The sequence below is a fragment of the Scyliorhinus canicula genome, chromosome 11, assembly GCF_902713615.1.
Source record: "Scyliorhinus canicula chromosome 11, sScyCan1.1, whole genome shotgun sequence".
Taxonomy (NCBI): domain Eukaryota; kingdom Metazoa; phylum Chordata; class Chondrichthyes; order Carcharhiniformes; family Scyliorhinidae; genus Scyliorhinus; species Scyliorhinus canicula.
Window position 1 is genome coordinate 107,078,477 of NC_052156.1, and position 16,282 is coordinate 107,094,758.

Consider the following 16,282-nt stretch of genomic DNA (forward strand, 5'->3'; position numbering starts at 1 on the left):
AGGAAGGGGTGAATGCCTGGGCCTGGAGGCCCGTTGACGCTGGCGTCACACGTGCTGGTTTTGACGCCGGCGTCAACACTTGGCCGGGATTTCAGAGAATCCTGGCCAACTTGTTAGGTGAATTGGACATTCTGACTTCTCCCTCAGGGCACCCGAACAGGCGACTAGGGAATTTTCATAGTAACTGTGGTGAATGTATTCATTTCATTTTCATTTCATTTCATTTCATGATCCACCACTGTATTTGTATCTGTGCTGTTGCCCTTGTATTTGTATCTGTGCTATGCTGTTCCCCTTGTGGGCTTCTCCTATGGGCCCTTGTATGGCATTATCCATAGGGGAACAAGTTGGGGCATGTATGGCCATGGCTCCTCCCCTTGAAGGGTGGTATAAAGAGCAGTCGACCTGCAGGCGGTTCTCAGTATTGGATCAGTCGCAGGCAGGCACTGTTCTAAGTTGATTAAAGCCACGGTTTACTTCTACTCTTGTCTCGAGTGCATTGATGGTCGCATCAGTAACTTCATTGCAGTGTTAATGCAAGCCTACTTGTGACACTATTAAAGATTATTACTATTATTATTGAAAACTCCTCACAGCAATAGGATGAGTGAGCCTATTTTTCTTTGCCAGGATATTTTTGCTCGAGCAAGTAACTCCATCCATTCTTTTGTACAGACTACTCTTGTTTAAAATGGTGCTGATGAAGAGAAAATCTTTATTTTAATGATTTTTAAGCCATAGTACAGACTGCTGATTGAAATTGATGTTTTATGCTCCATTTATACTGCTCTTATTTTACATTGCTACCGAAGTTGTTCCCACTATACAGCAACACAAAAGTGGCCATCAAGCAGTGTTGAACACACTAAATTACTGAGGTGTGAGGTCCCATACATCAAGACGTCCTGTATATTATTGTATCAAACACATTGCAGTATAAATCCAGTCTGACAAATCTGTTTAGTTTGGTATTTTTCTGTGTAGACAATTTTAGCATTAGAGAAACTTTTCAACTGTCCTGGTTCTTTTCAAAATATCTCACCAATTCTCTTTTCTTCTCTTTCTGGTGCCAGCCGCCAAAGCAAAAAAAGAAACAAATGGTATGGAGACAGGCAGGTATAGTGGTAGTGTGTTGAAACAAATATTATAGATTTAGACATTTTTAATGCAGCTGTTTAGATCCTATAATTTAGTTTTTCCAGGCACATGTGCACGTGAGGAGGATCAATGCTGGGATGAAAAACTGCGTTTTGAAAAGAGGGACATTAAGGAAAACTGTTAGTGTGTTTTGAACTCTGATACAGATGTTTGAAAGTGAAAGGTTCTAACTCTCCATTAATCATGTCATGTTACATGAATTGGAAACAATAATCTGTTCTTTTCATAGAAATATTTTCCCCTCTGTGTTTGAAATGATACTAATCTTAACTCCTCCAGTAAGTGCTATCCGTCTACATTAATAAAATGTGTTTCTTTGAGCCACTCGATTGGTTGACAGAAAGTGATATTTTCAGAGCGGATCAGTGACTGTCACTCAGTCAGTCAAACAGTGGAAAGATCAATTGTCTCAGCCATTTCAAAGTGACTGCTATCTCCTGCGATGTGCTTTATTACCAAGCATTGCTTGTAGCAGGCTCTGTGAAGGATTTTGTTCATACTGAACACAAAAGGGAGAACTATTTCCGTGTGCAGACAGCCTTTTTTTTCAAGGTGCCATGCCTACTTCTGGTTAGAATATTCCAAACCAGCACTTTTCTTCATTTTTTTTAATGAGCAATATGGCTAGGGATAAACAAGTGTACAGCAGGGGCAGAACAGTGAGATACTTACTGCAATGATAGTTGGCATCATAAGGCAAGGTGACAGCATGCAGGAAACAGTTTCATACAGAAGCCATTAGATGGAGCCTGTACATTGAGGGGGTGAAATACATTTATTCCCCGGGGTGGGCAAACGACAGGATGCTTTGTTTTTATTTATCCGTTCACGGGATGTAGGTGTCGCTTGCCCATCCCTAATTGCCCTTGAGAAGGTTCTTGAAGTGCCGCAGCCAATGTGTTCCAGGTACATCCACAGTGCTGTTAGGGAGGGAATTCCAGGATTTTAACTGAGCAGCAATGAAGGAAAGGTGTTACTTATGTGGCCTGCGTGCCTTCAGCATTTATATCAACAAAGAAGTGGCGCCACATGAATTAATATCTTACCTGAAAACTCTAGTGCACATGTGCCTACAATTGTGAGCTCTTTAAACACCAGTTTAATTTCTGAATTACATTCTTGAAATTCACAAGTTATTAAGCCCAATGTCATCAGATAGTATATTGTCAATAGTTAGCATTTATTTGCTGTGTTCACATTGATGAGTGCATAAACATTATGGTGTGGAATTTCCACTTTAAATGCAACAGTGCAGTGCTTACAATTGCACTGATGAGGTTAAGCTTAAATTTTCTGCTAATACCTATTTGCATATTGCAAAAATAACCTTCCTTGAACCAACTCAATTGGACAGCGTAAATCATAAGTTCCCTTTTCCTCTTTCTATAACGAAGTTTCCTTGACATATTTAAGGGTGGTGTCCTGGAGCAGTTTTATTAATGCGGCTCTAAACAGGATTATTAGCAAAAAACCAAGTATAATATCTGTCACTAACTTAGAAAAAAATCTGTACTGAACTATTTATTAGTTGCACACTAATTAGCTTCTTAGTGAATTAAATATTGTTGATAATGAACAAACTTTTAAAATGTGTCAACAAGCTCCTTTGTGTCTAAGAAATTGAGCACAATTTGAAGCGCCTTCCCAAACCAGTTCAATTGGCAGAATTGCACAATTAACCCGGGTGGGGGAAGTTTAGTGGACAGGGCCTGATTTGGGCAAGCTGAATTGTGAACCAGCAGAAAAGATTGCAGTTAAATACAAGTGCAAGTGATTTTGGATGTAACTCATCTGTGTTTATAATTCCCTGATATTTTGTGCTGGTTTGGCTTGGCCGATTCTGCCTAGATTGCACTGATAACAAGCAGAAATTTGGCCCGTTTTTTTTAAAAATTACTTTTTCAGAGTTACAAAGCCAGGGCTCAGAGTGTGGACAGGGACAAACCCTTAATCCTTGCCTGTTCCAAAAACCAATTCAAATTGAATCCAATTCATGGTCTCCACAAGAGAGACATACCAGATCCAGACATTGCACCTGATCCCACGCTCATCTCCATGAAAACTTCCTATCCTGTGCAGAATGTTCTGCTAATATAAATCTTCCACTTCATGCACCACTAGAGTTTCAATTACATACAATTGTAGCCTGCTGGGGTTGTGCAGAAGTGTTCTAATTGAGGGCAGCACGGTGGCCTAGTGGTTAGCACAACTGCCTCACGGCGCTGAGGTCCCAGGTTCGATCCCGGCTCTGGGTCACTGTCCGTGTGGAGTTTGCACATTCTCCCCGTGTCTGCGTGGGTTTCGCCCCCACAACCCAAAAATGTGCAGAGCAGGTGGATTGGCCGTGCTAAATTGCCCCTTAATTGGAAAAAATAATTGGGTAATCTAAATTTAAAAAAATTTTTTTTAAAAAAAAGAAGTGTTCTAATTGGCTATATTATGGGTGTGATACAATTCCCCTTATGATCATAGAATTTTATGATCATAGAATTTACAGTGCAGAAGGAGGCCATTCGGCCCATCGAGTCTGCACCGGCTCTTGGAAAGAGCACCCTACCCAAGGTCAACACCTCCATCTTATCCCCATAACCCAGTAACCCCACCCAACACTAAGGGCAATTTTGGACACTAAGGGCAATTTATCATGGCCAATCCACCTAACCTGCACATCTTTGGACCGTGGGAGGAAACCGGAGCACCCGGAGGAAACCCACGCACACACGGGGAGGATGTGCAGACTCCACACAGACAGTGACCCAAGCCGGAATCGAACCTGGGACCCTGGAGCTGTGAAGCAATTGTGCTATCCACAAGGCTACCGTGCTGCCCCTGTACCGTAATGGTACATTACAAGAAAATTTCCTGAGTTAGTTACTTTCTAGTCAAAGTGTGACATTGGTAAAGAAATAGGGAACTCTTATGGGGTGTAATTTGTGTGGCAGCAAAAGAAGCGAGGGCATAACGACTAAAATGACTTCCGTTCCCTTCACACGGTCCAGGCGGTTGTTTTAAATCAGAGCCTAAAAGTCAAAACACAAAGTTTAGAAAAGTAGCTCTCTGTTACTGTACCATTCTTGTACCAAGCACATATTCTGCATTAGAGATTACTGCTTTGGCTTTCAGTTGTATAACACTGATGCTCTGCTGATATATATTTCTTTCAAGACTTCCATTGTGAGTTCAGCTAAGGGACAGAAACTTACCAGATCTGAAGAAAAACTTGTCAGACAAGAGGAGGAGAAGAAACGCTTGGAAGAGGGTAACAGCCTTTTTTGTTTTTAATTCATTACATGTGGGCATCACTGGCAAGTTTGGCGTTTATTGCTTGAGAAAGATGGCGGTGCATGGGATCTAATCTTGAGTTAGTTTTTAGACAATTCAGTAACTTGGAGGGCCACATCAGAAGACAATTAAAAATCAACCAGATTAAAGTGAGTAGAGTTAAATAGGCCAGGCTGGGAAGGGACGGCAGGTTTCCTCACCTACAGGACATCAGTGAATCAGTTGGGGCTTTCACAACAATCCTACAGCTTCCTTGTCACTTTTTATTTTTCAAATTTCTATCATGTCATTATTGTGGACTTTTCAAAAAGAAATGAGAATATCACTGCACTTTGGCACAAAAAACTTTGAAAAGAAAAACCCAGCAAAAACAGAACTTCAAAATACATCAGTTAAGTGTTCTCACGGGCCCCTTTAAATGCACCTCTGCATACAGCACATTTCCTCACATCTCTTGATGCCCATCGATGGGTTAATGGACAAATGCCATTCCACCACATACTCCGAGAGGTTTTGTGAATATGATTTTATTGGGAGGTTCATTTAAACATTGCAAGAGGCAAACTACAGCTGCTTCTAGGGTCATTTGAAAACCTGACCTGAAAGTTAATTAGTGACGCTGACCATGTGCAGTTCGGTGCACTGATCTCCACCCATATTTTGATTGGCTACATCTACTTTATATCCATTCATTGAATGTATATAATTGGAGTGACTATGTACAGTGCCATTTAAGTGATTGGATGTGAGAGTGCACTAACCGACGTCATAAATAGCTGTGACCTCCTTACATGCTCAAGCTGGAGTGAGAAAGAAATTGGAAGATGAATAGCCCGGTATCTTCTCTTGTGCAGATAAGTCAGACATCCCTGTTGGTTGAACACTGGAATCAGACCATTATTCAAATGCCGGTAGGATGCAGTCAGCCTTTTCAGGTCAACAAAGTATGGGGCGAAAGCAAGGCTTGCATTATGCAGTGCCTTTCAGAACACAAAATTTAAAAAAATATTCTATCATGGGATGTCGGGGTAGCTGGCAATTAGCCATCCCTAAACCGCTGCAATCCATTCTGCAGCAATTTGGCACAACTCATTATCACACTGGTTTTTATCTGCTTTAGCCAGCTGCCTGGCTTCCTGTTTCAAAGACCCCAATATTGACCATTGCAGCAGTTCAGGAAACTGGATTTATATGCAATAATTTCATGCCATCGCCCTGTTCCCTCCCAAAAACGGAGCCAAAAACTGACTTAGATGCAGCTAGAGAGAAGTGAAGGGGTCGGTGTTATTATGAAAAGAAAGGAGTAAAACAAATCAATTATTCTTGGTGAGACCACACCAGGAGTATTGAATGCAGTTCTGGTCTCTACCTAAGGAAGGATGTACTTGCAATGGGGGGAGTGCAGTGGAGGTTCACTAGGCTGATACTGGGGTTGGTGGACTGTTCTATGAGGAGGTCTGCATTCACTGGAGTTTAGAACGATGAGAGATGATATGATTGAAACATATAAAACTCTTAACAGGGTTGGACAGGCTAGATGCAGGGAGGATATTTTCCCTGGTTGGGGGCACAGTCTTGGGGTACAGAATAGACCATGTAGTACTGAGATGAGGAAAGATTTATTCACTCAATGGGTAGTGAACCAGTGGAATTCTCTGCCACAGAAGACTGTGGAGGCCAAGTGACTGAATGTATTCAAGAAAGAGAGATCATTTTCTAGATTTCAATGGCATCAAGGGTATGGGAAGAAAGCAGGAACATGTTGTTGAGATTGAGGATAATGGAGACCGGAACAGTCTGGAAGGGCTGAATGGCCTATTCCTGCTCCCAGTTCTTGTGTTTGCCTTTAAAATTTTCTTATCACAGTAGAGAGAATAAATTTACATTATCTGTAAGAAATGACAAATGTTTCATATTTAACAGAGGAGATCAGACTTGCCGCTGAACGTGTGGAACAAGAGAGACTTGATAAACTGAGATTTGAAGAAGACGAGAGGAAAAGGATTGCAGAAGCGGTCGGTATTGTTTTACTGAGTGTCCTCAGCATTAAAAAGAAATTAAGGGATGAAGAGGTGGTCTTGAAGTCAATGAAAACAAAAGTGGTTTAGGAGGTGGGAAAGTTGGGCTGCCAGTTCATGATCCCCTGTTTTGCATTGCCTTCAATGACTGGGAACTAGACATTGCTCGCTTGGTGCTAGGGCTGGAAATAGAACATAGAACATACAATGCAGAAGGACACCATTTTGCCCATCGAGTCTGCACCGACCCACTTAAATCCTCACTTCCACTCCATCTCCGTAACCCAATAACCCCTCCTAAACTTTTTGGACACTAAGGGCAATTTAGCATGGCCAATCCACCTAACCTGCACGTCTTTGGACTGTGGGAGGAAACTGGAGCACCGGAGGAAACCCACGCAGACACGGGGAGAACGTGCAGACTCCACACAGACAGTGACCCAGCAGGGAATCGAACCTGAGACCCTAGAGCTGTGAAGCCACAGTGCTATCCACTTGTGCTACCGTGCTGCCTGAATCATATGTATGATGAAAAGGAGGTGATTGGGGTCAGGAAACGGAACAGTTAAAGACACTGAGGGCATCAGAAGTGTCAGGGAAGATATAGATAGGAAGAGAGATTGGGCATGGGAAGAGAAATCTGGAGTCTGGATAGGATGTAATAATTTCAGTCAGGCAGAAACAGCTGAGGTAGAAGCTGCTGTTGTTGATGGGTTCTCTGAGATTGGGGACCACGGGGGCCAAGATCTCCAGAGGAATGAGGTCAATGATAGTCCCTTTCACTTGCTCAAAAACGATTATATTTTTAATTCTTCCCAGTTCTACTGAATGGTTATCAATCTGAAACTTTAACTCTCTTTCCCTCGCCACAGGTACTGCCAGACCTTCTGGGTACTGCCAGCATTGTCTGCGTTTTGATTACAAATAGCAGCCAATTGTCAGAAACCTCCCTCGGCTATTGACAGTAGTTGACGTTATCTGTACCTACTGTGAACTGGTGATTTTTGAGCCCGCTTTAGCCGGCAGTGAGAATGGTGATGTGGCCCAAAATCCTGAGAGAATCAGAAGACGCGGTTCTCTCTGGCAAGATAGCAAATTCCAATTTTCAACACCGCTCTCCAGTGGAGTAATGTGAAACAGGCTGCGGGAGCCCGGGAATCTAATTGTAATATACTAGCAGGTCATTATCGAGCACTCACTCCGGGACCTCCCCCCTCATTGAATATTCAGTAGGCGCCGGCATGACATTACTCTGGCGCCATTTACAAGAATTTGGTCAGGGCTCCCTCTGTGAATCGTGTTGTTGGCTTCCTGGCAGCCATAACCTCAAATGGATCTGGAACAAGTGTTGGGGAAACATTTGTATGGAGTTTCCCACTGATTGCAGAAATAAAGTTGCCTTGTGGCGAGCGAATCAGTGGGAGGTCGTCACGAGCGCAGCATGATACACATGGTAAAAAATATATTTTTTAAAGAGGCTCAATATTCATATAATCATAGGATCCCTACAGTGCAGAAGGAGGTCATTTGGTCCATCAAGTTTGCACCTACCCCACCTAGGCCTACTCTCCCGCCCTTTAAATATCACAAGTATAGTCCAGGTCTGGGACAATGCATGTGCAATGCAGTAAGAGCTCCACCAGTATCTTTCCGAGTCATTTGGTCTGCGATAAAATGTATACTGATTTAAAATGTAAGATTGATACCACTAAGAAAATCAGTCTGTTTCATACCAATTCTATGGATTTGAGTTGAATCAGAATCTATAACAGAGTACAAAATGCATGATCTGCTGAGATGAGTTGAGCAAGTTGTCAAACAATCTCTCCTTGAAATGTTTTCTTCTGAAGTATTGGCAAGTTATACTCGGTACTGATTAAATTTAAATTATATATTAGAGTAACTCCTTTTTATCGTAGCTGACGTGGATTTGATTTTTGTTTTCACCTAAAAACAGGATAAGGCACGTAAACAGAATGAGCTTCCTGAACTTATCCAAATTTTGGAAAGAAATAAAATTGCTGTCGCGAAGATGAACAAAAATCTTAGAGAAATGAATAAGGTAACGCTTCTCAATATTGTTGTCCTTCATTTTAGAAGATTAAGGAGCATTAATAAGATAACCTTGAATGCTGTTACATAATAACTTTTTTTTCTATACTTAAGATGATTAAAGGATTTGAGAGGGTAGATAGAGAGAAACAAAAAAGGTAGATGGAGTTAAGATACAGATCAAACATGATCTAAGTGAATGGCAGAATAGGTTCAAAGGGCAGAATGGCCTCCTTATAAAATGATAGCACAGAAGGAGGCCATTTGACTTGTGTCTCTACCAGCTCTCTGCAAGAGCAGTTCACCTAGTGCCACTCTCTTCTTTCCCCAGAGCCCTCTTAATCTTTTTCTTTTCACGTTGGTACAGTTGTTAGCACTGTTGCCTCACAGCGCCAGGGACCTGGGTGCGATTCCGACCTTAGGTGACTGGGTGGAGTCTGCATGTTCTCCCCATGTCTGCGTGGGTTTCTTCCGGGTGCTCCGGTTTCCTCCCACAAGTCCCGAAAGATGTGCTGTTAGGTGAATTGGACATTCTGAATTCTTCCTCCGAACAGGCACCGGAATGTGGCGACTAGGAATTTTTCACAGTAACTTCATTGCAGTGTAAGAAGGCACATAGTTTAAGAGCAGAGAGATTATGCTGGAACTGTATAAAATGTTAATTAGGCCACAGCTAGAGTATTGTGTGAATTTCTGGAAATCCCATTATAGGAGGAATATGACAGCACTGGAAAGGGAGCAGAGGAGATTTACCAGGATGGAGATTTGAGATGGAGAGTTTTAGTTATCGACCTTGAACAGACTGGGATTGTTTTCTATGTAGCAGAGGAAATTGAGTGGGGCACATGATTGAGATGTATAAAATTATGAGAGGCATAGAGAGAGTAGACAGGAATAAACTTTTCCCCTTGGTGGAGGGATCAATGACTATGGTGTATAGATTTATGGTAAGGGGAAGGAGGTATACAGGGGATGTGAGGATGGTGGGAGTTGGGAACTCACTGCCTGAAAGGGTGGTGGTCATAACATTTAAGAAATATTGTCTTGGTTGCAACCATGGAGTGAATGCTCAAGGTGGATTTTCTTTGGTCCTTCCCCACCCGAATGGTGTGGTATTTGAGGGCAAAAGGTGTATGAGTGCCCAGGGAAGTTAGAACTCCTCTGGTGAGGTTGGTGTATGGATCAGCAGACGAGAAGTGCCATAAGAAGGGGAGGGAACAGCTGGAGCAGGAACATTTTTGTGGTGCAATACAGTTGAAGTTGGTGGAGGGCAAGGGGGCAGCGCTGCCCGTGCAGTGATTGATGGAGCAGCTGGTGGAGTTTTAAAATAACAAATTCCAGCAGCAGAGGAAAGAGGCCTTGGAGGATTTGGCCAAGGTGGTGGAGCTGCTTAGGGTGGCGATTGAGTGAGTGGAGTAGAGTCAGGAGGCTCAGGACCTGGTGATCCAGAAGGTGGAGGAGTCGGTGGTGGAGCACAAAGATCGGCTGACCTCGCTGGGGGCAGAGATGAGGATGGTTATGAGCAGCCAGAAAAGGCTGAGAGATATATTGGAGGATCTCCAGAACCGCTCCAGGAGGCAAAATGTGAGGATTGTTGGAATGCCTGAATGCATCAAGGGAGTGAAGGCCGCCAAGTTTGTGGCAAGTATGCTGGAGAGGCCATGGGAAAGGGGGCTTCTGACCGGCCCCTCGAGGTGGATCGGACGCCCAGCACTCTGAGGAGGTGGCCGCAGGTGGGGGAGCTGTCGAGGGTGACGGTGGTGAGGCTGCACTGGTTCCTCAATAAGGAAAAGATCCTGAGGTTGGCGAGGCAGATCAAGAAATGTATCTGGGAGGGCAGTGAGCTGCGGATTTACTAGGACCTGGGCGCAGAGCTGTTTAAGTGGAGGCCTAGGTGCAATCAGATAAAGGCAGCCCTCTTCAAGGAGGGGATGAATTTTGGGGTTTTGAACCCTGCCCGCTTGTGGGTGACGTATCAAAAACAGGAATTTTATTTTGACTCACTAGAAGAGGAGATGGACTTTATGAGAGACCATGGTCTGGGAGGAGTGTGAGGACATTGAACTTGGGAGAGGAGTTTTGTGTAAATTGTGTGGCACATTGGGTGGGTAAAAAGGGGTAGGTTTCGACAGGGGGAGCGGAGATGGTGAGTGCGCCTTTTGTTTCTCTTTGTTTGTGGTTAGGAGAATTGGTGGGGGTGAGGGGTGGCTGAAGCGTGAGGATAAGTCAGAAGCCTTGGGCAGGGCCACCATGCTAGCTGGACGGGTTAGTTAACAGGAGTGAAGTGGGGGCTTGCCAGGAGGAAGGTGTGGTGGAGAGTGGGATTGGGTTGGCTTTTGTTTGGTTGTGGGGGAAGTATGCTGGAGAGGCCATGGGAAAGGGGGCTTGCTTACATGGGTGTGGTTGGTGTGGTGCAGTTGGGAAGAAAGAGATGGGGGTGGACATCTGAGGGCGGGCCAGGGGCTGGCTTAAAAAGGGATGTTGCATGTTTTTGTGCATCTGAGGAGCCTGTTGTGTTCTTGCAGGAGACGCACCTGAAGTTGGGGGATCAGACGAGGCTGAGCAAGGGATCGGTGCGCAGGTATTCACTCGAGGTTAGACATGAAGACGAGGGGGTGATGCTGTTGGTTAACTAGAGAGTGGCTTTTGAGGTGGGGAGCATTGTAGCTGGTCCGGGTTGTGGTAGGTATGTGATGGTCAGTGGAAAATTGGAGGGGATGCTGGAAGTCCTGGTGAATGTTTATGGCCCAAATTGGAATGCCCGAATTTACCATAATAATTGATAATTCCGGAAAGCAACCAGAGTGTGTCACATTTTGAGGACATGGCGCTTCTGAGATTGCTGTTATCTTCTTCGGCTCCTTGTATAAGCCATCTTTATTGATGATTTGGCCCAGCTAATTTATGGATGTCCTGAAATAGTTGCACTTTCCTTTTTTAATTCGGAGATTATAATTTTGTAGACATTTCAGAGTAGCTTCCGACTTCTTAAAGTGTTACTGTTCACTTGAACCGGTGATGAGAATGTCATCTCAATAACATTCCACCTCATTCAGCCCACTTAGAATTTGATGCAAGGACCTCGGAGCAGATGTTATTTCAAAAGAAAGTCTTCTGTAATTAAACAAACCATTGTGCATCACAGTGGTGAATAACGGCTATAATTTTGCAGCCACATTTATTTGTAAATATGCCTGTAATAAATCAATTTTACTGAATTTTTGTTCTCCAGAAAGTTCAGCAAACAAATCTTCAATCAGTGTCAGTGGATAGTGATCTGCGCACAATACTGGGTTAATTGTTGTTTAAACTCTCCACATATTCTCACTGAGCCAACACTTTTGAATACAGGAACATTTGGTGTTGGCCATTCACTTGTAGTAACTGGTCAGGGGCTTTGCCAGAGGAATTGCCTGGCCTGTGCCAGGTTAGTGCCAGGGCAGTTCCAGTGTACTGCCCAGGCATGACCCTCTCCCTCTGGAGGGTCCTGTTCGGCAGGTGCACATCATGGGAGGGGCCTGTCGTGATTCACATTGGCATACCCTCATGCCAATGTGAATGAACTGTTCAATGTGGGGGTTAAGAACCAGGTGTAAACACCTGATATGCATACGCAAACAGATGTAAATGGAGATCCCGACTTTTAAAACCAGGATCCCCATTATGTCATTGGTGGGAGAGAGGACAATCAAATGGGTAAATCCAGCCAGTACAAGCGCCGGTTTAGGTCTCCCACTCGATTCTCGGCCCCCCACCGCCATTCCTGTCCTCTGAAAACCAGGGTGGAGAAACCCCCCCCCTATGTTTTCTTTTAGGTTTCTGTTGAATAATTTTGCTTTAATCACTCTTTCAAGCTCACTTTTCTGGCAACGCTTCATTCCTAGCTGAAGCAATCGACAGCTGTCCTGTTTGCAAAACCTCCTGAAGGGAGCTGTCTGGCAATGACATCCCAATTGATAGTCCTAATTTTCTGTGGGCAAAAGCTTATTCATGAAAGAAGAATGTTGAAGGCGACTTGCTGTTAAAGCGCCTTTCGTGACTCAACGTGTCTCAAAGTGGTTTACAGCCAATGAAGTACTTTTGAAGTGTTGTCACTGCTAAACCTAAGAAACACAGCAACCAATTTTGCACTGAGTAAGCCCCCTCAAACAGCAATGTGGTAATGATCAGAAAATCTTTTTCTTCGCGATGTTGATTGAGGGATAAATGTTAACCATGATGACACTGGAGAGAATACCCCTGCCCTTCACTGAAGTAGTGTGAGCTTTTATTTTCATCAGAGAGGTCAGATAGGGCTTTTGATTAACATTTCACCCAAAGAAAGTACTGGATATTGTGCTCATGTCTTTTGAGTAACTCTTGAATCTCAAAATGCTGACACCATCAGAAACAAGCAACTCTGGGCACAAACCTGTAGCCAACTCCCCATAAAGCAGACACAGATCCAAAGACTGGCGGAAGGGTTTTACAGTCTTAATGAAAGAGTATGTAGATGTTTATGTCAGAAATTTGAAAATATACTTCTGTCAGCTATACGTACATGGTAATTCACAAACCTTGCTGTTGTTTTGTTTTGAATGTTCTCTGAACTCAAATAATTTGAATTCAAAAGATTTTCTTTATGAACATGATGGGTGAAAGGCTGTCATTCAAAAATGGGAAGACATGGAGGACTGTGCTTACTTTGACACAAAATAATGGATGTTCAATTAAAAAGTAGACATGAAAAAAAATGAAATGAAAACCGCTTATTGTCACGAGTAGGCTTCAATGAAGTTACTGTGAAAAGCCCCTAGTCGCCACATTCCGGCGCCTGTCAAGGGAGGCTGGTACGGGAATTGAACCGTGCTGCTGGCCTGCTTGGTCTGCTTTAAAAGCCAGCGATTTAGCCCAGTGAGCTAAACCAGCCCCTGTACTACATCTGTACTACTTTCAGCAAAAATGTGTTAAGTGTGGAAAGGGAAGGATAACCTGAACACAAGCTGACTGGGCAGCATCAGACAACCTATTGGAGAGATGCTTTTTCATTTTTTTTACTTCACGTTCATGCATAATTTGACGATAAATGCACTTAATTTTATTAAACCTGCAGTTTGGGTTGTGATGTTAAACATTTGATCTAAATTATCAATGTTGAAATAGGTAGTCTACTGTTGTAAATATTTGCTCCTTGGTTCTGCTCCTTCAGTGGCAACGTTACATGCGCTGTGATGGAACCCCTGACCCAGCAATATCTCAGGCGATTAATACTTTCATAAACCTTACCAAAGAGAATCCAAATGTAGATGTAAAGTCTTTGTTTGAAGGAGGTGGAACAATATTACAGGTAAGGATAAAAGCAAGTTACTGCAGATGCTGGAATCTGAAACAAAAACAGAAAATGCTTGAATCTGAAACAAAAACAAAAAATGCTGGAAAATCACAGCAGGTCTGGCAGTATCTTTGGAGAGAGAACAGAGCTAGCGTTTCAAGGCTTGAGGACTCTTCGTAACGAAGCATCATCCAGACTCAAAACATTAGCTCTTTTCTCTCTCCACGGATGCTGCCAGACCTGCTGTGATTTTCCACCATTTTCTGTTTTTAATACAGGTAAGGTGAATAAACATTTTAATCCTTAGACTGTTGTTAGATCCAAAAAAACTTCTAGTACTCTGGGTTAATTATTTTGTTTGTTTTCACCTTATGCAACATGGCAGTAGGACACACAATAATATTACAACTATGAACACTAGATGAAAACATTCCAATATCAATATGGTTTATCTGCTCCCAACCTGTTTTGGCTCCACAATAATGAAGTTGTCGACTAATCATAGCAATTAATTCTCTATAATTTAATGTACAACAGGCCCGGTAATAACCGGAGGAAATACTCAGTGGTGGGAAGATTTGGGAACTGCCAGTCTCCATTGCATTTATCACCTTAGGTCTCAAATTAATTAGATTATATGAATCTGATTGATTCTCAGGATTAACATTTATCACCATATTATAAATCCAGCACAACAAAAAAGTCCCTTAATTGCATTTGCACAATGGCTTATGCTTATCATATCACATTTCTACACTGTAATAATTTGAATATAACCCTTAAGAAAATATAGTTTGCATTTCCCATGGAAAAAGTTATATCTACCTTTCTTCAGAGGTCCAACCCACAGCACCAAGATCTTCACCACAGGCCAGACAAGGAATGGGGATTGAATCCTACGCTGTTGGCACCAATCTGATCCATACCAGCTGCTCAAGCAGTCTGAATGCTGTGGCAACATGTACTTTTATATGTATGTTGCAGTCCAGAACTATGTAAAAAAAAAGGAGGCGCTTGTGGAGCACTGGGTAGTGTCCCTACCGCTGGACCAGAAGCTCCGGGTACGAGTCCAACACAAGGACTTGTTGGCCATGGACGGAGCATTCAACTCGGTTCAATGAGCTGATTATCAGCTTGGAAATCCTTCCACCACTTCCTCCACTATTCTCCAAAGTATAAAAAATAGTGTGGATGTGAAGGTACACTAAAAATATAGTTTCGTAGAGGCTCCACTTTTTCTGTATTGTGGCTAACTAAGAATCTGTCCCGCTCTTACCGCTTGCCATTGACATATGTTGAAAGGATTTACAAATTGATAAATCAACTTGTTTGGCTGTGTTGTGAACATTCTTTCTTCAGCAATTAAATGCTGAATTGGGACTTGAGTCCAGAACTGCTGGCTGAGATTTAGGGATGCTTTCCACTGCATGCCACGACCTCCATATCTACTATATCTATAAGGAATTTTGATCTTTGTTGGAAATTTGGCCATTGTGATCCCTGCTCTGTTAAAGCCTCCTAGTATAGCTCTTGTCCCTACCTGGTTTTAAAAAGCTTTTTGCTATTCCCTCTCTTGTGCTTCCAAAACTTTTTCTTTCTTAATGCTTGCTTCATGTACATTGGGTGGCATTTTATGGCCCAGCCAAAGTCAATGGACTGTTTTAATGCCCTACTACAAGTCGCTAAGGGGCTGTACAACTCTGCCCATTATTTCCCCCTCAAGACTCACTCTTTAAGTTAACATAGGGGACGATATACTGCCCGCGTTGTGCTTTAGTGAGAGCGGAACACGTCCGGTACATCCCAGGTGTGGCCTCCCACAGGATTCCCAGTAGTCTTTAAGCCTCGCGGGATATACCCAAGAAACACGAGGCGTCATAATCAGATTCCCGCCCAAATGGCGTGTGCAAAAGTAGGCTTTGAACCTACTTAGGTAAGCTTACCCGGGATCTAGTGGCCTTCTGAGGTCTATCGGAGGCTGAAGCCACGGGCCATTCAGTTCTGGTCCATACAAACATGGTCTCTTGGTCTCGGAGGCCCCTGGGTGGCCAGGGATGGTGGAGGGTGGTTGCCTGGTGCCACCCCTGAAATACGGGCATCTTGGCACTGTCCACCTGGCAGGAGCATTGCCAGGGTGGCAGTGTAAGGGTGCCCAGGTGCCAGGGTGGCACTGCCAAGGGCCAGAAGGGGGGGCATACCAATGAACGGAGGGTGGAGGAAGTGACGGTTGAAGATCCTGGAAGGGGGGGGGACCTGATGAGGGGGGTACTCCCAAGCACCCCATAGTCGGATGTCCTTACTTAGAGTGTTGTGGGGTAATGCCCACGTGTGCAGGAGGGGGTGACATTGTCTTTGGGTGGAGGTGTGGGGGACCCACAAGCTCACTTCGAGATTAGGGCATCCTTTCAAAATGGTGGCCCGATCTCTGAGTTCAGCTCCCAAGTGCTGAAAAAAAACTTAT

The 16,282-nt window shown here is 43.5% G+C and overlaps 1 protein-coding gene across 4 annotated transcripts in view; it reads left to right on the forward strand.

Moving 5' to 3' along the window:
- Positions 1 to 16,282, forward strand: part of cfap94 (cilia and flagella associated protein 94) — a 175,356-nt gene that overhangs the window by 6,432 nt on the left and 152,642 nt on the right. For 2 of the 4 annotated variants that reach the window (XM_038811013.1, XM_038811015.1), the window contains exons 2-6: positions 1,074 to 1,100; positions 4,324 to 4,417; positions 6,364 to 6,455; positions 8,416 to 8,520; positions 13,699 to 13,836. In XM_038811013.1, the coding sequence (XP_038666941.1) occupies positions 1,074 to 1,100; positions 4,324 to 4,417; positions 6,364 to 6,455; positions 8,416 to 8,520; positions 13,699 to 13,836 (456 nt within the window). Of the gene's footprint in view, positions 1 to 1,073; positions 1,117 to 4,323; positions 4,418 to 6,363; positions 6,456 to 8,415; positions 8,521 to 13,698; positions 13,837 to 16,282 lie in introns of all 4 variants that reach the window. The other 2 variants (XM_038811017.1, XM_038811014.1) reach the window with 2 other exon arrangements.